General features: G+C 43.9%; 1 protein-coding gene across 2 annotated transcripts in view; it reads right to left on the reverse strand.

Annotated features, from left to right (window-relative positions):
• The window catches only part of ARID4B (AT-rich interaction domain 4B), a 449,596-nt gene that overhangs the window by 127,457 nt on the left and 299,412 nt on the right, over positions 1–22,727 (reverse strand). For both annotated transcript variants that reach the window (XM_073560137.1, XM_073560136.1), the window contains 2 exons: positions 14,623–14,702; positions 14,464–14,537 (listed from right to left, as the gene is read on the reverse strand). In XM_073560137.1, the coding sequence (XP_073416238.1) occupies positions 14,464–14,537; positions 14,623–14,702 (154 nt within the window). The remainder of the gene's footprint in view (positions 1–14,463; positions 14,538–14,622; positions 14,703–22,727) is intronic.

Raw genomic sequence — 22,727 nt, forward strand, 5'->3', positions numbered from 1 at the left:
AACGATGGGGCCCAAGCTAACTACATAGGACAGGATAGGAAAGCTGCTGTCTGCCATCCGCAAAAACCCTATCAAAATGAGCCAACCGACTGATAGGAAAAACAGGCCCTGAAGTCGCTAGGCTTCAAAAGACTATATCAGCACTCAGGTATATTCTGAAGACAGAGCAAAAGATCAACAGATCAGAGACAAAAATGGAATTCAGCTCACCCCCCGCCGGGGATGGCAGAACTCCCAAAAAACAAGGCAAAACAAAAACAAAACTGAAGAGTACAAAGCAGAGCAGAAAATCTTAGCTTTGAGACGCAGGAATCAGACTGGTCTCCAAGAATCCAGCAGGAAAATCACCAGCCAGGAAGAAGGCAGCCTTATATCCAGTCCTCAATTCCAGCCACCCAGTTATCATCTAGCTGCCCAGATGTTTGGTAATCAGTCTCACTACCTTCCTTCACCAGAGGAGGGAGTTCATCAGACCTCAATGATGAAGGGAAAAATGAACTCACAACAGTACCTCCCCCCCTTGAGGAGGGGTCACCGAACCCTCATCCATGCCACCAGGGCGATCCGGGTGAGCCCGATGAAAGGCACGTACCAATCTTTCGGCATGAATATCAGAGGCAGAGACCCAGGAATTATCCTCCTGACCATAACCCTTCCACTTAACCAAATACTGGAGTCTCCGTCTAGCCAGACGGGAATCCAGTATCTTCTCTACCTCATATTCCATGTTACCTTCAACCAATATAGGGTCAGGAGGTGCCACCACAGGAACTACTGGTTCAACAAACCTCTTCAACAAGGACTTATGAAACACTTCATGAATTTTAAATGTGACAGGAAGAGCCAACCGAAAAGAGACCGGATTAATAATCTCCAAAATCTTGTAAGGTCCAATAAATCTAGGCTTAAACTTAGGAGAAGCCACCTTCATAGCGATATTTTTTGATGACAACCAAACCATATCACCCACCTTAAACTGGGGACCAACGGTCCTACGCCGGTTGGAAAACCGCTGGGCCTTTTCCTGGGAGAGAGACAACTTATCCACTACTTGGTCCCAGATCTGGTGCATTCTCTCCACCACAGTGTCAACACCTGGGCAGGCAGAAGGCTCCACCTGCCCTGAAGAAAATCGAGGGTGAAAACCAAAGTTACAAAAAAAAAGGTGACGTCAAAGTGGCAGAACTAGCTCTATTATTTAAAGCAAGTTTGGCCAAGGGCAAAAATGAAACCCAATCATCCTGATCGGCAGAAATAAAACATCTCAAATACGACTCCAAAGTCTGGTTTGTTCTCTCCGTCTGCCCATTGGTCTGAGGGTGAAACGCAGAGGAGAAGGACAACTGAATTCCCAGCTTGGAACAGAAAGTCCTCCAAAATCTAGACACAAACTGAACTCCTCTGTCAGATACAATGTTCTCAGGAATCCCGTGCAAGCGAACCACCTGTTGCAAAAACAAGGGCACCAACTCAGAGGAAGATGGCAACTTAGGGAGTGGTACAAGATGGACCATCTTAGAGAATCTATCACAAATCACCCAAATAACAGTCATACTCTGAGAGACAGGCATATCAGAGATAAAATCCATTGAAATATGGGTCCATGGCCTCCTGGGCACCGGCAAAGGCATCAACAAGCCACTAGAGCAAGAACAAGGTTTAGACCGGGAGCAAGTCCCACAGGACTGCACAAAATTCCTGACATCACGAGACAAGGTGGGCCACCAAAAAGACCGACTCACCAGATCTCTAGTACCAAAAATACCTGGATGACCAGCCAATGCAGAGCAATGAACTTCAGACATCACTCTCTTCCTCCACTGGTCAGGAACATACAACTTTCCACTGGGACAACGCTCAGGTTTGTCCTCCTGAAACTCTTCCAGATCACGTCTCAAATCGGGCGAGATGGCAGAAAGAACTACCCCCTCGCCTAAGATGGTAGCAGGCTTAGTCACAACAGGAGAATCAGCAAGGAAGCTCCTAGAGAGGGCGTCTGCCTTGACATTCTTAGTGCCCGGAAGAAAAGAGACCACAAAATCAAAACGTGTGAAAAACAAGGCCCACCTAGCCTGTCTAGGATTCAAGCGCTTGGCCGACTCCAGGTAAATCAAATTCTTGTGGTCAGTAAGGACCACGACTTGGTGTTTGGCTCCCTCAAACCAATATCTCCACTCCTCAAATGCCCATTTCATGGCCAACAGTTCCCGATTCCCCACATCATAGTTACATTCGGATGGGGAGAACTTTCGGGAAAAGAAAGCACAAGGATTCATTTTAGATGTCACAGGATCTTTTTGGGACAACACCGCTCCTGCACCAATCTCAGAAGCGTCCACCTCCACCTGAAATGGGAGTGAGACATCAGGTTGCCGCAAAACCGGAGCAGAAGTGAATCTTCGCTTCAGCTCCTGAAAGGAAGAAACAGCCTCCGGAGACTAATTCAGCACATCAGCACCCTTCCTAGTCAAATCCGTCAATGGCTTGGCAATACCAGAAAAATTAGCTATAAATTTCCGATAAAAATTAGCAAAACCCAAAAACTTCTGGAGGGCCTTCAAAGAAGTGGGCTGAACCCAATCATAAATGGCCTGTACCTTGGCCGGGTCCATTTCAATAGTTGACGGAAACAAAATAAATCCCAAAAATGAAATCCTCTGTACACCAAAAAGGCATTTCGATCCCTTGACATACAGGGAATTCTACCTCAAAATCTGGAACACAGTCCGAACATGTTCCACATGAGAGTCCTAATTCTTGGAGAAGATCAAAATATCATCCAGATAAATAATCAAAAATTTATCCGCAAAGTCTCGGAATATATCGTTCATGAAGCACTGGAAGACAGAAGGGGCATTAGTGAGCCCAAAAGGCATCACCAGGTACTCAAAATGTCCCTCCGGAGTATTAAACGCCGTCTTCCATTCATCCCCATGCTTAATGCGAATAAGATTATACGCCCCCCTGAGGTCAAGCTTGGTAAACCAGCAAGCACCTTTAACTCTGGAGAATAGATCAGAAATCAGGGGTAACGGATACTGATATTTAACAGTAATTTTGTTGAGGGCACGATAGTCAATACAAGGCCTTAATGAACCATCCTTTTTAGCCACGAAAAAAAAGCCAGCACCTAAGGGTGAAGAGGATGGTCTAATATGACCCTTCTCCAATGCCTCCTTAATATAGGATCGCATAGCCTCGTGCTCGGGTACAGATAAATTGTAAAGCCGACCCTTGGGGAATTTACACCCCGGGTTCAGCTCAATTGCACAGTCATAACTCCTATGAGGAGGCAAAGACGCAGACTCATTCTCACTAAATACATCATAAAAGTCAGCCAAATAGTCAGGAACATCATTCGACTGGGGAGAGGTGGAGAAAACAGGAGCATCACTAAGGGCACACCGACAACCCCAACTCACCACAGACAAAGATTTTCAATCCAGAACTGGATTATGGATTTGCAACCAGGGAAACCCCAGAACAATGGTATCATGCAAATTATGCAACATCAAAAATCTGCAATTTTCTTGATGGTCTGGGGTGACCCGTATTACCACCTGGGTCCAAAACTGAGGTTTATTCTTCGCCAAAGGAGTAGCATCAATACCCCTCAAAGGGATAGGCGTCCGCAGAGGTGTCATAGGAAATCCACAACGTTTAGCAAAATCCAAGTCCATCAGGTTCAGAGCTGCTCCTGAATCCACAAAAGCCTTGGCGGAAAATGTGGACAGGGAGCAGATCAGAGTAATTGCCAGAAGAAACTTAGGTTGAACACCACCCACAGAAAACGTGTGTGCACAACGTTTCTCTCGTTTAGGGCAGACAGAAATAATATGCGAGGCATCTCCACAAAAAAAACACAGCTTATTACGCCTTCTGAACTCCTGACGTTGCACCCTAGACAAAACTCTATCACATTGCATAGGTTCAGACATTTGTTCAACAGGTGGCAACATCTCTCGTGTAGTTTTGCGTTCACGTAAACGCCGATTCACCTGAATGGCTAATGACATAGAATCGTCAAGACCAGAGGGAACAGGAAATCCCACCATAGTATCTTTTACAGTTTCTGACAAACCCTTCCGAAAGAGGGCTGCCAAGGCACCATCATTCCAGGTAGTAAGGACCGCCCACTTTCGGAATTTTTGACAGTACAACTCTGCCGAATCCCGACCCTGGCTTAATGCCAACAGGGTCTTTTCAGCCTGCTCAATAGCATTAGATTCATCATACAACAACCCCAAGGCTTGAAAAAATGCGTTCACATTATTCAGAATAGGATCATCAGGTTTCAAAGAAAACGCCCAATCCTGGGGATCGCCGCGCAGCAGGGTGGATAAAAATCAATGTTTTTTTTAAAAAAAAATAAAAAAAATCGGATTTTTTTGATTTAAATCGGATTTTTTTCAATAAACTGCTTTTTGAGGAAAATATTTTACCATCCAAAGGTTCTTCCATCATGAGATAAAGCTGAGTTGTTTAACTCAGTAGAATAAAGGCTATATATGTGTAACATTCACAATGCCATGCTCTTCCAGAGGTTTCTGTAGGATTAGTGGGCAGTTTCTCTCCTATATTATCACAGACGCTCGCTTTACTTACGCAGTTCTCAAAACTGAATTTGACTCCGCAGAGGTCCCAGCCTCTTCTTCACGGCAAAAATGTTACAACATGAACAGAGTTGAGAAAAAGACCTTAATCCTATTGTTCTACAAACCTATGAATACAGAATCAACCCCTTCAGTGCCAAGTCCAAGAAGTTAGACAATATGTTTCTGATTGTTTGGAGTGGAATCGATCTGCACAACACAAGAAGAATGTGAATCTAAGTGTGAGGAGGAGGAAGGGCTAGCAGACAAGAAAATGAAAGTGAAACTTTGAGCACAATACTGCAGCATAGCCACAGACAGACAAGTCTGGATCTGTTTGTGTGTACGATCTGAGGTTTATTACATTCTTTCCTTATAATAGCAGCAGGCCGTAAAAGAGACCCAGTTTGGGAATATTTTAATGAAGCTCCTTCGTCTATCGGTAAGGCAGGCATGCGTGCAAAATGCAAACGATGCAACAAAGAGATGCAAGGCCTGGTGGCGCAAATGAGGCAACATCATGAGAAGTGCGGTGATGAAGATGACCAAAGAAACACTTCTGAACAGGCAGGATCTTCAGGTTGGTAAACATTTTTATTGAATCCTATTTCTAAAGACTGAACTGTCATGTGTGAAAAAAATTATATTTCTTATTATTACTGCATGTTACTGTCATTTGGTACAGTTATGAAGAAAAACAAATATTCCTTTTGGGGCAGGGGCAGTGATGTGTTGTGTACAATAAACAGAAATTGTATAAACAATAAAATAACAGCATTGACTTTTTTGTTTAGGGGAATTCATGGATTCTGGAAACTAACCACCTCCAAGATCACCATCATCCTGTTCTACAGTTTCAGAGTTATCCATCCAGGATAGTGCTTCATTAGCAGCAGCAGCATCATCATCAGACATCCACAGCCACATATCACCATCACCCAAAAGGAAGAAAAAACCTTTACCTCCTGGAACCACCATAGATAGGTTTGTGATAAGAACTAGCAGATTAGAAAAAGAGTTGATTGATGAAAAAATTGCCCAGTTTATTTATGCAACGAACTCTGCTTTCCGTCTGACTGAGAACCCACATTTCATTAATATGGTTCAGTCACTGAGACCAGGATACAGTCCACCCAGCAAAGCTGATGTTGCAGGGAAACTGCTGGATCAAGTGTATGACAGAGAAATGGAGCAATGTGCAACAGCTCTGGAGGGTAAAATTGTTAACCTAAGTATTGATGGGTAGAGTAATGTCCACAATGATCCTATTGTATGTGCTTGTATAACAACAGAAGAAGGTAAAGTCTTCCTTGCACAAACAACTGATACGTCAGGAAATGCACACACAGCAGAATACTTACAAGAAGTGGCAGTAAAAGCTATAACGACATGTGAACAAAAATTCAAATGTCTAGTACGCAGTTTGGTCACTGACAATGCTGCAAACGTATCCAAGATGAGAAGAGATTTAGAAGAGCAGGGAGGGAATACAAAGCTGCTAATAACATATGGTTGCAGTGCTCATTTGCTGCACCTCTTAGCCAAAGACTTAAGTGTTCCAGAAATAAAGGCTAATGTTGTTGAAATTGCTAAATACTTCCGTAATAATCATTTTGCTGCAGCAGCTCTGAAAAGGATGTGTGGAACCAAGCTAATGCTCCCACAAGATGTTAGATGGAACTCTGTGGTGGACTGTTTTGAGCAGTATATCAAAAACTGGCCTATTCTGATGACACTTTGTGAAGAAAATCGAGATAAAATAGATGGCACTGTCACGGCCAAAATCCTCAACATTGGGCTTAAGAGAAATGTTGAACATATGCTGAGCTTCCTGAAACCCATCTCTCAAGCTTTAAACAAAATACAGAAAAATAGCTGTTTTATTGCGGATGCTGTTAAAATTTGGAAGGAACTGAGTGAACACTTAAAAACAGAACTACACATGGACAGAATTAAATTACAAGCAGTAAACAAACGAATGGGACAAGCACTGACTCCAGCTCATTTTTTGGCAAATATTGTCAATATCCAATATCAGGGTCAAAACCTAAGTGCTGAGGAAGAGGAGTTAGCTATGACATGGGTATCCAGCAATCATCCATCTTTAATGCCAACTATAATAAACTTCAGAGCTAAGGGGGAACCATTCAAGAAATATATGTTTGCTGAAGATATTTTAAGGAAGGTCACACCAGTAAACTGGTGGAAGTCACTTAAGCGCTTGGATTTAGAGACTGTTCAAGTAATGATTTCACTTTTAACAGCAGTAGCTTCTTCTGCAGGCGTTGAAAGAATATTCTCTTCCTTTGGACTCATTCATTCTAAATTGAGAAATCGGTTGGGACCCAATAAAGCAGGAAAGCTTGTTTTTCTTTTCCAGATTATGAATAGGAACAAAGAAGAAGATGATGATGAAGATGACGACAAGTGAGCTACAGAGGACAGCAGGGACAGTAGTATTTAAGTTTTTCATGTGTCGGCTGGGCTGACAGTCTAAGTTTCTTAAAATATATATATATTTTGTTTAGCCAAATTAGATAACAAACATGGATGTTTGTTTAAGCAAATAACTTATGCTGTAATGATGTTATTGTTTCAGTTGAATAAATCTATTTAAATTGTTATTAAGGTCAGGATTATTTTTCTCCTTCCTAAGTACAACAGAACAGTGGTGTCCAAATATGAATGATTAACCCATTAAACTGGGGAGAAAAAAGTAATATAAAAAGTGATTCTAAAAATCTTCATCTACTTGCATGTTAAAGTAGCAAGAACTAGTTTAGGTAGAAACTTTGATTTAAATCACTGATTTAAATCAAGCCTTACTGACTAGTGATTTAAATCGTGATTTAAATCGTGATTTAAATCAGTTAGATTTAAATCAAATCCACCCTGCCACGCAGCAAAGAGTTGACAATTTTAACCTGCTGCGCGGAGTTCCCCGACGAGTTAGGCATCAAGGCAAAAAATAATTTACAATTATTCTTGAAATTCAAGAATTTAGACCGATCCCCAAAAAACACCTCAGAAGTAGGACTCTTTGGTTCAGCAGCATGTGAATGAGCAAGATAGGCGGAAATTCCCCGCACTTCAGCAGTGAGCTGCTCCACACGATCAGACAATTGCTTCATCTCCATTGAGAGAAAAATCCCCCCTACGGCCTCAGAGATATAGAGGAAAAAATATGCACACAAAAAAAAAAAAAATTCTGACACTTTTTTTCTTTTTTACAATTCTCTCCTGCTATTGAGTACCCTAGGATCTGCGGTATGGCTGGTGATTCTGTTATGATGAGTCACCGAAGGAGGAAAAAACAAAATGCCAGCTAAGTCCAGAAAAACCAGAGAGGTTGGCAGCTATCGGATTGCAGACCACTGAACCTATCCACAACAACTAGCAGTAGCCTTGGGGGGTTCCTACGGTGCCCTAGACCCCTCGATCACAGCCGGAGAGCTACATAGCCTAAAGACAGAAAGGGGAAAAACTAAACTGCCCCAGAGCAGACCCCAAAGCAATAGGCAGCCCCCAACATATGACGGTGAAGCAAGATGAAAACACTAACACAGATAGAAAGATAGGTTGAGCAAACGATGGGGCCCAAGCTAACTACATAGGACAGGATAGGAAAGCTGCTGTCTGCCATCCGCAAAAACCCTATCAAAATGAGCCAACCGACTGATAGGAAAAACAGGCCCTGAAGTCGCTAGGCTTCAAAAGACTATATCAGCACTCAGGTATATTCTGAAGACAGAGCAAAAGATCAACAGATCAGAGACAAAAATGGAATTCAGCTCACCCCCGGCCGGGGATGGCAGAACTCCCAAAAAACAAGGCAAAACAAAAACAAAACTGAAGAGTACAAAGCAGAGCAGAAAAACTTAGCTTTGAGATGCAGGAATCAGACTGGTCTCCAAGAATCCAGCAGGAAAATCACCAGCCAGGAAGAAGGGCGTCGGCAGCCTTATATCCAGTCCTCAATTCCAGCCACTCAGCTATCATCTAGCTGCCCAGGTGTTTGGTAATCAGTCTCACTACCTTCCTTCACCAGAGGAGGGAGTTCATCAGACCTCAATGATGAAGGGAAAAATGAACTCACAACAGAAGGCTATTCCATGCGAGAAGTTGCCAAGAAACTGAAGATTTCCTAAAACGGTGTGTACTACTCCCTTCAGAGGAGAGCACAAACAGGCTCTAACCAGAGTAGAAAGAGAAGTTGGAGGCCCCGCTGCACAACTGAGCAACAAGACAAGTACATTAGAGTCTGTAGTTTGAGAAATCGACGCCTCACAGGTCCTCAACTGGCAGGTTCATTAAACAGTACACGCAAAACACCAGTGTCAACATCTACAGTGAATAGTCGACTCTGGGATGCTGGCCTTCAGTGCAGAGTGGCAAAGAAAGAGCCATATCTGAGACTGGCTAATAAAAGGAAAAGATTAATATGGGCAAAAGAACACAGACACTGGACAGAGGAAGATTGGAAAAAAGGGTTATAGACAGACGAATCCAAGTTTGAGGTGTTTGGATCACACAGAAGATCATTTGTGAGAAGCAGAACAACTGAAAAGATGCTGGAAGAGTACCTGACACCATCTGTCAAGCATGGTGGAGGTAATGTTATAGTCTGGGGTTGCTTTGATGCTGGTAAATTGAGAGATTTGTAAAAGGTAAAAGGGATTTTGAATAAGGAAGGCTATCACTCCATTTAGCAATGCCATGGTATACCCTGTGGACAGCGCTTGATTGGAGCCAATTTCATCATACAACAGGACAATGACCCAAAGCACACCGTCAAATTATGCAAGAACTATTTAGGGAAGAAGCAGGCAGCTGGTATTCTATCTGTAATGGAGTGGCCAGCGCAGTCACCAGATCTCAACCCCATTGAGCTGTTGTGGGAGCAGCTTGACCATATGGTACGCAAAAAGTGCCCATCAAGCCAAACCAACTTGTGGGAGGGGCTTCTGGAAGCATGGGGTGAAATTTCTCCAGATTAACTCAGCAAATTAACTGCTAGAATGCCAAAGGTCTGCAATGCTGTAATTGCTGCAAAGGGAGCATTCTTTGATGAATGCAAAGTTTGAGGGAGAAAATTATTATTTCAAATAAAAATCTTTTTTTCGAACCTTGTCAATGTCTCGACAAGATTTTAAATTCATTTGGCAACTCATTTGATTAATAAAAGTATGAGCTTTCATGGAAAACACAAAATTGTCTGGGTGACCCCAAAATTTTGAACGGTAGTGTATATATATATATATATATATATATATATATATATATATATATATATACTGTATATATGTGTGTGTCACTGATATACATATATCCGATATACACACACATATATATATATATATATATATATATAATACACCTATTCTATATGTATATATGTAATCTATCTTGTCTATGTTAACCTGTCAGTGTGTTTTTACAATATCCGAATATGAATTGCCGGCTTTTCGTGCGAGTGCTGTGCGAATTTTTCTCACACCCATTGACGTCTATTGCGGGCAGTGATCCGTTTTCTGATTACAGTCGCAGCATGCTGTGATTTTTTTCCAGCCTGATCCTAATCCGATCCGAGCTGGAAAAAACACGCAGATGAGCACACAATCATAGATTAACATTGGTCCGAATTCAATTACACATTCAGTATCCGTTCAGTATGTTACCTCAGTATTTATGCCGGGGTCACACTGGCGAGGAATACGGCCGAGTGAGAGGCGCTAAAAGCACGCATTAGACACGGACAAATGACTCTCTATGGGGTCACTCGCACCAGCCGTATATTTCTCATCCGTATTCTACGGTCCGTGCCAATCGCAGCATGCTGCGATTGTCAGCGTACTACGGCCGTAGTACGCCAATGCAAGTCTATGGGTGCGCAAAAAATACGGATTACACACGGACAACACATGTGACTTGCGAGAAATACGCACCAGGTGTCTTTTAGCAAAGCCGGCAATTCAGTGCGCTATACCGTAAACTCACACTGACAGGTTTAATAAAGAAACGAAAGAATATATATACACATAGAATACATATATATATATATATATATATACACGCATTCTATGTGTCTATATCTATTCTTTCATTTCTGTTAGAAACCCTGTCATAGGGCTCCATTATATATCCATTTTGCAAGCCTGCGAGAAAATCTCGCCATACGGATGCCATATGGATGCTTACATGCGCAAAATACGCGACCACACCTTGATTACGGATGACATACGGAGCACTGTTTAGGGGTCTGTCATCCGTATTACGCATGTAAAATACTGACCGTATTTTGCGTCGGTTAGTGTGACCCCGGCCTTACAAGCCAAAACCAGGAGATGAACAGTCAGAGGAAAAGTATAATGGAAACATGCTACCACTTCTGTATTATCACCCACTTTTGGTTTTAGCTTTTAAATAGTGATGTAAAATACTGAGCAAAAACTGAAAGCGTGAACGTGGCCTTAGAGAAAGTACACTTTTTAAAATGTAGATATGATTCTACTAGCACAACCCCTTCTCAATAAGAAAGTCTGCCCCAGTAAAAATAAAAACACTTAGGCTGAGTTCACACGTGGCGTTTTTTTCGCGTTTCCGCGGCGGTTTTAACCGCGCGATTTTGCCGCGAAAACGCGAAAAATAAGCATCCCATGCATTCCTATGGGATTCCGCAATGCTGTGCTAATGCTGCGGTTTTTACCGCGGCGGAATCGCTTTGCGGTAAAAACCGCAGCATGCTCATTAATTTGCGGAATCGCGGCGATCCCGCACCCATAGGAATGCATTGTTCCGCTTACTTCCCGCAAGTGGCTGTGCACACCATGTGAAAAGTAAGCAGAACATTTGCGGATGGTACCCACGGTCCGGAGGAGAGGAGACTGTCCTCCGGGCTTTGGGTACCATATCCCTGTAAAAAATAGAATTTAAAAATAAAAAATAGTGTTATTCTTACCCTCCGACGTCCCGCGCAGGCGTTCCCAGTAGTCCTTTGCGAAAATGCCCGCGATGGCGTCCGTTCTCGCGGGATCGCGAAGTCTCGCGGTCATTCACGCGACGTCATCGCGAATTACCGCGAGACGTCGCGATCCCGCGAGAACTGACGTCATCGCGGGCTTTTTCGCAAAGGATTACTGGGAACGCCTGCATGGGACGTCGGAGGGTAAGAATAACACTATTTTTTATTTTTTTTTTACATTCTATCTTTTACTATTGATGCTGCATAGGCGGCCTCAGTAGTAAAAAGTTGGTCACACTTGTCAAACACTATGTTTGACGAGTGTGACCAACCTGTCAATCAGTTCTCCAAGCGATGCTACAGATCGCTTGGAGAACGCTAGCATTTTGCAAGCTAATTACGCTTGCAAAATGCTAGTTTTTCCGCGGGAAAATCGCGGGAATTTAAAATGCGATTTTCCCGCGGACTGGAATTCCGGAATTCTCGCTGTAATTTCCGCGAGAGTTCCGGTACGTGTGCACTTAGCCTTATACTCACCTCCGATGCTGTACCAGCAGTGTCGGCACTCGCATTCCCAGGGCTCACGTGAGGTTGTTACATCACACGAGCTCTGACCCAATCAGCATTGGATTCACTCTCCCCGCCTTCATATCACATAGGCAGGGGCAAAATAGTTATTATGGCCTCTGTCATGTTAATGGAAGTCTATGGATACACTTAGTAAGTGCACTGGGAGCTTTCCCAGCATAAACTCTGAGGCTGTGTGCCCACGTTGCGGTTTTTTAAGCGTTTGTGCCGGATCAAACGCTTCAGAAATGCTTAAAAGAAGCTTCCCATTCAATTTAATGCATTTTTGTGCCAATGCACGCGTTTTTTTCCGCTCAGAAAACGCTTAGCGGCTAAAAACGCAGCATTCTCATTCTTTTCCGCATAGGTCCCCTTTTTTTTTGCTATTTCAAATGTTCCCAGAAACAGCGCGGAAAAAAACGCATCAAAAATGCGCGTTTTTTGTGCAAAAATCGGAAGGAAAAAGCGCTGTTTCTGGGAAGAAGTCCAGTTTTCTGAGCGTTTAAAAACGCTAACGTGGCCACATAGCCTAAGGCTAGTTTCACACTAGCGTTTTCTGGAGCTCCGCCCACGGCTGCGCCTCCTCCTGTCAGCTCTGCCTATGGGCGCATGCGACCTGCGTACCCTATCTTTAGCATTGGGTACGCAGACCGTGCACAGGTATGCTTTTGCTGGCGCATGCGTCCTTTTGACGTTGCGCCGAGCGCACCAAAATGCAACAAGGTGCGTTTGGCGCAGGTCGGCGCACCGTCAAAAGGATGCATGCGCCGGCAAACGCATACCTGCGCACAGCCTGCGTACCCAATGCTAAAGATAGGGTACGCAGGTCGCATGCGCCCATAGGCAGAGCTGACAGGAGGAGGCGCAGCCGTGGGCGGAGCTTAGCGGCGGCGGTGCGCTCCCCAACGCAGCTCCTGGAAACGTTAGTGTGAAACTAGCCTAACCAGACACTGCAAACACAGTGTAAACGCAGTCTTAGGCTGGATTCACACAAGGTATATCTTGACTTCAGCAAAGCATTTGACAAAGTCTCTCATACAATCCTTATTGAAAAAATGACTAAGTATGGAATGGACAAGGCAACTGTTAGGTGGATTCATAACTGGCTTAGTGATCGGACCCAAAGAGTGGTCGTAAATGGCTGCACATCCAGTTGGAAGAATGTCTCAAGTGGGGTACCACAGGGCTCTGTCCTGGGCCCTGTATTGTTCAACATCTTTATCAATGATTTAGATGAAGGAATTGAGGGTAAACTGATTAAATTTGCTGATGACACAAAGCTAGGAGGGATAGCTAATACTAGAGAAGAGAGAGAGAGGATTCAAAAAGATTTAAATAAACTGGAGAAGTGGGCAGCAACTAACAGAATGGTTTTTAACAGGGAGAAATGCAAAGTACTACATCTGGGCAATAAAAATGAAAAAAGCATATATAGAATGGGAGGAATAGGGCTAAGTGACAGCACATGTGAAAAAGACTTGGGTATACTAATAGATCACAGACTGAATATGAGTCAACAGTGTGATGCAGCAGCAAAAAAGGCAAATGCAATTCTAGGATGTATTAACAGAAGCATACAGTCTAGATCACGTGAAGTCATTATTTCCCTCTACTCCTCTTTGGTCAGACCTCATCTGGAATATTGTGTCCAGTTTTGGGCACCACATTTTAAAAAAGACATCAACAAACTGGAGCAAGTTCAGAAAAGAGCGACCAGAATGGTGACCGGTCTGCAAACCCTGTCTTATGAGGAAAGGTTGCAGGATTTGGGAATGTTTAGTTTGCAAAAGAGAAGACTGAGAGGAGACTTAATAGCTGTCTACAAATATCTAAAGGGCTGTCACATTGTAGAAGGATCAACTTTATTCTCATTTGCACAAGGAAAGACTAGAAGCAATGGGATGAAACTGAATGGGAAGAGACACAGATTAGATATTAGAAAAAACTTTTTGACAGTTAGAGTGATCAATGAGTGGAACAGGCTGCCACGAGAAGTGGTGAGTTCTCCTTCAATGGAAGTCTTCAAACAGAGGCTGGACAGACATCTGACTGGGATGATTTAGCGAATCCTGCTTTGAGCAGGGGGTTGGACCAGATGGCCCAGGAGGTCCCTTCCAACTCTACGATTCTATGATTCTAAGTATATGGCATCGGATGTGATGTTAATGGTCCTCGGCTCCTGCCCTGCTGTGAGCGTGAGTCGAGTGTCAGTGCTACAGTGCCCCTATTCTTTCGTATGACAGGATCGGAGAACAGCTGTTGAGGAGACAGAGAAAGTATGATGGTGGCCCATGACCCCGTTCCACAAATATACTGACGTAATCAAGTCCAAACTCCTCTTACCTGGCTTCAATGTACTGTCATTTTTAACTGAGATATCGCCAATGTCATGGATATTAGACTTTACAACAGACAAGCTGTTAAAATGAAAAAATTGTTAGAATCTGCACATGATCCATCAGCTATAACGGATATGATAACTTACGATAAAAACATACTTACAATTTGCCATCTTTAAAAGACCGCACTAGAATAAAATCTTTTTTAACAGCTATATCATCACGGCAGTCTGGTGATACTACCTGTTAAGACAAAAAAAAACATTTATTTGCCTTGCTTTCAGAAAAAAACAACATTATTTCAGTTTTAGAATGAATGCAAGAAAAGTTTAACTTTATTTTCAATATATTTTATCAACTCATAACTCGATACTAAGATCACTAATACTTTTGCTCCCCCAGAAATCGAAGAGCCCTCACCCTTTGTCCAAAATGTTCCGTATCAGAGTCACTAGGGTACATATGTCAAATTCTGGCCCACAGGGTCGGTACATTTGGCTAGCGATGTCGGGTGGGTCCCTCAAGTGTATTTGGCCTGCAAATCCCCTGCCCGGCATCACACTTGCATCATTATCAGCAACATCGATGCTGATCATCATATACTTCTCCCATCATTCCCTCTGGATCTGACATCTCAGAGCAGAGGGTGTGATGACATCATTACAAAACGCCCACTGTACTGAGAATTGCAGAGGATCTGAAGACACCATAGGCCCATTATATTGTAGGGAGCACTATGTGGGGCCCATTATACTGTATGGAGCACGCCGATTATACTATATGGAGCACTATATGGGGCCCATTATACTGTATGGAGCACTATGTGGGGCCATTATACTGTATGGAGCACTATGTGGGGCCCATTATACTGTATGGAGCACTATGTGGGGCCATTATACTGTATGGAGCACTATGTGGTGTCAGTATTCTGTATGGAAGACTATGTTGGGCAATTATGCTGTATGGAGCACTATGTGGGGCTATTAGGCTATGTGCACACGTAGTTTTTTGGGTGTGCGGATTTTGTAGAGAAAACTGCAGGTAAATCCGCAGGACAAAAGTCCTGCGGTTTATCTGCGGTTTTACACCTCATAATGGATGAGGTGTAAAACTGCAGCGTTTCTGCACCAAACAATTGACATGCTGCGGTTTGTAAACCGCAGCAAACCCGTGCGGAAAAAACTGCAGCATGTGCACAGCTTTTTTTTATTTCCATAGGAAATAAAGGTACTGTACAACGCAGCAGAATCTGCTGCGGCCCCGCAGGTGCAGAAACGCTGTGGAACCGCAGCAGAATCCACACCGTGTGCACATACCCTTATACTGTATGAAGCACTTTTTGTGGCCACTACACTGTATGGAGGGCTTTGTGGGCATTACAGTTGGAGAATCATACCGGGGTCACTATACCTTGTTGGGGGGATTGAGGGAGCGGGGTACAGTAATAATACTGTACACATGGAGGGTATTGTGGAGGAATTCACCTGTCACCAGAAAAAAATGCTATTAACCTTAGATACAGTTAGGTCCATATATATTTGGACAGAGACAACTTTTTTCTTATTTTGGTTCTAGACATTACCACAATGAATTTTAAACAAAACAATTCAGATGCAGTTGAAGTTCAGACTTTCAGCTTTCATTTGAGGGTATCCACATTAAAATCGGATGAAGGGTTTAGGAGTTTCAGCTCCTTAACATGTGCCACCCTGTTTTTAAAGGGACCAAAAGTAATTGGACAATTGACTCCAAGGCTATTTCATGGACAGCTGTGGGCAATCCCTTCGTTATGTCATTCTCAATTAACCCCTTCACGACCAATGACGCGTCATGAAAACTGGTGCCAATCTGACCAGTGACGTCTATGTGTCGTCATGACTTTAAAGCCCCCCCTGCGGGTCGGGTGACCTAGGTCACTGAAAGGTGACCCGACCCGCAGATACAGGGGCTTTGTTCTTCAGCATAGGGGGCGTGGCTTCGCCCCCACGTGACTACGATCGCTCTGATTGGCTGTTAAAAGTGAAACAGCCAATCAGAGCGATAGTAATATTTCATCAATGAAAATTGATGAAATATTACAATCCTGCCATGTCCGACGCTGCTGAAGCATCGGACATGGCTGGTGACAGCGATCCGACCCCCCCACCTGTTAATGGGGGCGATCTGCCCCCCGCCACTGAATGACAGCGGCGATGTGCCGCCGCTGTCATCATCTCCCCCCCCCCCGCCTTCCCTCCGCTCCCCCCCGCCTTCCAATCGCCCCTCCTCCCACCCCCGGTACTCACCGAGTGCCGTTATGGCTCCCGGTGTCCTGCGGTCCCGGACCATGGGCGCCGCCATATTGGAAAATGGCGGGCGCATGCGCAGTGCACCCGCCGGCTGCAATTTCCATTCATTCAATGGCGCTCCTTCCATTCTGAGCCCTGCCATGTGCCCAAACAGTGGTTCCCCCCCACATATGGGGTACCAACGTACTCAGGACAAACTGGTCAACAACTTTTGTGGTCCAATTTCTCCTGTTAGCCTTGTGAAAATTAAAAATAGTGTGCTAAAAATCATTTTTGAGGAAAAAAAAATATTTTTTATTTTCACTGCTCTGTGTTATAAACTTTTGTGAAGCACTTCGGGGTTCAAAGTGCTCACTACACATCGAGATAAGTTCCTTAGTGGGGTCTAGTTTCCAAAATGGGGTCACTTGTGGGGGAGCTCCAATGTTTAGGTGCACAGGGGCTCTCCAAACGCGACATGGTGTCCGCTAACGATTGGAGCTAATTTTCCATTCAAAAAGTCAAATGGTGCTCCTTCCCTGCCGGACCCTGCCGTGCGCTCCAAACAGTTGTTTATGACCACATATGAGGTATCGTTGTACTCAGGAGAAATTGTTCAACAAATTTTAGGATCCATTTTATCCTGTTGCCCATGTGAAAATGAAATAAACTGAGGCTAAAAGAAAATTTTTGTGAAAAAAAAGTACTTTTTTTTTTAACAGATCAATTTGTGAAGTACCTGGGGTTCAAAGTGATCACTATGCATCTAGATAAGTTCCTTGGGGGGTCTAGTTTCCAAAATGGGGTCACTTGTGGAGGAGCTCCAATGTTTATGCACACAGGGGCTCTCCAAATGTGACATGGCAACCGCTAAATATTCCAGCATATTTTCCATTCAAAAAGTCAAATGGTGCTCCTTCCCTTCTGAGCCCTACCGTGCGCCCAAACAGTGGTTCATGAACACATATGAGGTATCAGTGTACTCAGGAGAAATTGCCCAACAAATTTTAGGATCCATTTTATCCTGTTGCCCATGTGAAAATGAAAAAATTGATGCTAAAAGAAAATTTTTGTTGGAAAAATTAAAATGTCCATTTTTTCTTTCCACGTTGCTTTAGTTCCTGTGAAACACCTGAAGGGTTAATAATCTTCTTGAATGTAGTTTTGAGTAGCTTGAGGGGTACAGTTTTTAAAATGGTGTCACTTTTGGGTATTTTCTGTCATATAGACCTCTCAAAGTGACTTCAAATGTGAGGCAGACCCTAAAAAAAAATGGTTTTGTAAATTTTATTGTAAAAATGAGAAATCGCGGGTCAACTTGTAACCCTTATAACTTGCTAACAAAAAAATATTTTGTTTCCAAAATTGTGCTGATGTAAAGTAGACATGTGAGAAATGTTATTTAGTAACTATTTTGTGTCACATAACTCTCTGGTTTAACAGAATAAAAATTCAAAATTTGAAAATTGCGAAATTTTCGCCAAATTTCTGATTTTTTCACAAATAAACGCAAAAATTATCAACCTAAATTTACCACTAACATGAAGCCCAATATGTCACGAAAAAACAATCTCAGAATCGCTAGGATCCGTTGAAGCGTTCCTGAGTTATTACCTCATAAAGGGACACTGGTCAGAATTGCAAAAAATGGCCTGGTCATTAAGGTCAAAATAGGCTTGGTCATGAAGGGGTTAAGCAGATAAAAGGCCTGGAGTTGATTTGAGGTGTGGTGCTTGCATTTGGAAGGTTTTCCTTTGAAGGAAACATGCGGTCAAAGAAGCTCTCCATGCAGGTAAAACAAGCCATCCTTAAGCTGCAAAAACAGAAAAAACCCATCCGAGAAATTGCTACAACATTAGGAGTGGCAAAATCTACATTCTGAGAAAGAAAGAAAGCACTGGTGAACTCATCAATGCAAAAAGACCTGAGCGCCCACGGAAGACAACAGTGGTGGATGATCGCAGAATAGTCTCTGTGGTGAAGAGAAACCCCTTCACAACAGCCAACCAAGTGAACAACACTCTCCAGGAGGTAGGTGTATGAATATCCAAATCTACCATAAAGAGAAGACTGCATGAAAGTAAATACAGAGGGTTCACTGCACAGTGCATGCCACTCATAAGCATCAAGAATCAAAAGGCTAGACTGGACTTTGCTAAAAAGCATCTAAAAAAGCCAACACAGTTCAGGAAGAACATTCTTTGGACAGATGAAACCAAGATCAACCTCTACCATAATGATGGAAAGAGAAGTATGGCGAAGGCGTGGTACAGCTCATGATCCAAAGCATACCACATCATCTGTAAGACACGGCGGAGGCAGTGTGATGGCTTGGGCATGCATGGCTGCTAGTGGCACTGGGTTACTAGTGTTTATTGATGATGTGACACAGGACAGAAGCAGCCGAATGAATTCTGAGGTATTCAGAGCCATACTGTGTGCTCAGATCCAGCCAAATGCAGCCAAACTGATTGGTCATCGTTTCATACTACAGATGGGCAATGACCCAAACCATAAAGCCAAAGCAACCCAGAAGTTTATTAAAGCAAAAAGGGGAATATTCTTGAATGGCCAAGTCCGTCACCTGATCTCAACCCAATTGAGCATGCATTTCACTTGTTAAAGACTAAACTTCAGACAGAAAGGCCCACAAACAAACAGCAACTGAAAACCACCGCAGTGAAGGCCTGGCAGAGCATCAAAAAGGAGGAAACACAACGTCTGGTGATGTCCATGAGTTCAAGACTTCAGGCAGTCATTGCCAACAAAGGGTTTTCAACCAAGAACTAGAAATGAACATTTTATTTACAATTATTTAATCTGTCCAATTACATTTGGTCCCTTTAAAAACAGGGTGGCACAGGTTAAGGAGCTGAAACTCCTAAACCCTTCATCCAATTTTAATGTGGATACCCTCAAATGAAAGCTGAAAGTCTGAACTTCAACTGCATCTGAACTGTTTTGTTTAAAATTCATTGTGGTAATGTCTAGAACCAAAATTAGAAAAATGTTGTCTCTGTCCAAATATATATGGACCTAACTGTATGTTGTTAATATGCAAGTTAGTAGAATTACTAACCTGCCAGGCGCCCACATTTAGCCAAAAGCTGTTGGGAGAAAATTAACTTTATTTCCCCCAGCAGCGCTGATTTTCCAGTAATAGGTGATGAAGGTGAGGGTTCAGTCACCGCCTTGATTATACAGCGCAGCAGCAGTAACTGCCGGATGTCAGTCAAGGTCAGGGGTGCAGTTACTCCCGCAGCTCTGTATTCTTAGAACGGTGACTTAACCAGGGCCACCTATATGACTATATGACTGGAATAATGTTAATTTTCTCTCAACAGCGTTCAACTACATTAGTGCGGGCGCCGGGCAGATTAGTAATGATATTAAACGTCTGATTAACCCCATAACCGCAAGTTAATAGCGTTTTTTCTTGTGACAGGTTCCCTTTAGGATCCTTAATCCCTTTACCCCCAAGGGTGGTTTGCACGTTCATGACCGGGCCAATTTTTACAATTCTGACCACTGTCCCTTTATGAGGTAATAACTCTGAAACGCTTCTATGGATCCCGGTGATTCTAACATTGTTTTCTCGTGACATATTGTACTTCATATTAGGCCTCTTTCACACATCAGGTTTTCGCCGTCAGGCGCGATCCGGCGCTTTTGACAAAAACCGGATCCGGCAAAATGCAATGCCGGATCCGGTTTCCCCCCCATTGACTTGCATTTGCGCCGGATCGCGCCGGATGGCCATGCGTTTCATCCGGTTTTCGCCGGATCCGGCAATGTGTCGCGATCCGCCGTCTGGAAAAAACGGCTACTGTAACGTTTTTTTGTCTCCGGCGAAAAAGCCGGACACGCCAGATCCGGCGTGTCCGGCTTTTTCAAACAATGAAAGCCTATGAGCGCCGCAATGCGCCGGATCCGGTTTTTTTGGGCTGAGCATGCTCAGTAGCTCTGCCCACAAGACACATATATAAAAGCATGACAGTGGGACCCTCAGCCACACCCAACATGCCACCCAAGACAGCAACCAGGCGCAGGAGAAGGCAGGAGACCACTGCAGCAGCACCATCAGCACCACCACCACCCCAAATGGAGCAGCATGCTGAACAACGGGAGGGGAGTCCAGCAGCAGATGAGAGACGGTAATTATCAAATCCCTCATTCCTCCAAACTAGGGCCATGGAATATCAAGATATTCATTGCCCCTTTGTTTCTCTTTATTCAACAGCCGCCCAAGAGATGCAGCAGCAGCAACAGTGGCAGCACTGGAAGCACTGGCAGCAGCAGTAACACCACCCACAGGCATGGAGTCTGGCCAGCAGGAAGACAGCACATCTTCTTCTGGGAGCCCTCCCTCGCATCGTCAACGTTTGACGGTAAGTTTTTATTTCCAAAATCCATCATCTCTGTAATATATGTCTATTCATTGCCTTTTATTTCAAAACAGGAATCACAAGATGAAGAGGAGCTCCCAGAAGAAAAAGGAAGGGGTGGACAGACACCTGGAGTGGGCTCACAATTGGTAAGTTTTTTGCATCAAACGCAGAAACACTACATCACACTACACACAACACATAGAAAATAATGTTCTGCAGACCACACACAGCAAACAAATGCCTACATCCAAAGACATAAAATTTTTTGTTTTCTTCTCTAGTCTTCCCAATCTGGTGCTCGGCCAAGAGGTCCTCGCAGTGCCTCCCAGGGTCGTCGGCGACAGCAACGCGGCGGTCACCAGCGTGTAAGTATAAATATTTTTGCTTTGTTTTTTTGCACTTTTTATTTCATTTCTTTTGTGGAGGCTAATTATGTTATTTTTGTCTTTTTCTTTAACAGCCTTCACAGCGTGCTCCCGACTCTGACGGTGAGGATGGAGGGATTGATGTGGACCACCTCATCGATCTCGTCAGAGAAAGGGAGCCGCTATGGAATATGGCTGACCGCCGCCATGCTGACCTGATCGTTACCCGACGACTCTGGGAGGAAATCTGTTCGCTCCTTGTGGACCGCTGGGAGGACCTCGATGCTCGGGCCCAGATTAAAGAGCGTAAGTATATACAGTACCGGTTGCTTGATGTAAACCAGTGTTTCCCGAACTCCAGTCCTCGTGGTCCCCACGGATCATGTGTACAGGATTTCCATTTACTATGGAAATCCTGAAAACATGACCCCTGGGGACTATGAGGACTGGAGTTTGGGAAACACTGATGTTGTATACTAACCACTCCTTTCTCGTTTCAGGGGACAGAATTGTGAAGCGGTGGCGGTCTGTGAGGGATCGTTTCAAGAAGGAGTTCAATAAAGAGATGCAGGCCCCGAGTGGATCTGGAGGACGCAGGAGCAAGTACAAGTACGCACAAGCCCTGTCGTTCCTCCGGGAAACAATGGTCACCAGAAGGTAAATATTACACACCACATGTGAAAAAAAATGTTTAGATGTAACTTTTTTTTTTCAGCCAAGGCCATACCATGTCACTATTTTAATTGTTTTTTTTTTCTCTTTATTCCACAGCACGGTGAGCAGCACTCGGGAGCCTGCACGATTGGACCCTTCTGAGGCGATCCCTGAGGAGACCGGCACCGAGGGACACTTCGACCGCCCCGGTACATCTGCACCTTCCCAGCCTTCCCACACATTCGACCCATCTGTCCCATCCACCAGCACAGGAGCATCGTGGCCGCCTACATTACATGAAGCTGCTGGTGAGGAGATCGATTTCCCTTTACCCCCCCCTTCTGCCCCTGCCACCTCTAGTACACCTGCGGGTACTGGGCGGCAGCGGCAGAGGGGTCAGGAAAAGACTTATGCGCCAGAGTTCTTGCATCTGAATGCATCTTTCCAGAACTGTCTAAAAGTCTTGTCAGAGCAAATCTCCGCAGGTTTTCAGCAGATCAACTCCAGCATTCTGGAGGTGAAGGCACTTCTGCAAACCATGCTTTCAGAAGCAAGATCTTGGCCAAACCACAACTTTTTCAGGTCTGTTGTGGA

The sequence above is a fragment of the Dendrobates tinctorius genome, unplaced genomic scaffold (genome assembly GCF_039654945.1).
Source record: "Dendrobates tinctorius isolate UK_male_01 unplaced genomic scaffold, ASM3965494v1 ptg000293l, whole genome shotgun sequence".
NCBI classification, from domain to species: Eukaryota; Metazoa; Chordata; class Amphibia; order Anura; family Dendrobatidae; genus Dendrobates; species Dendrobates tinctorius.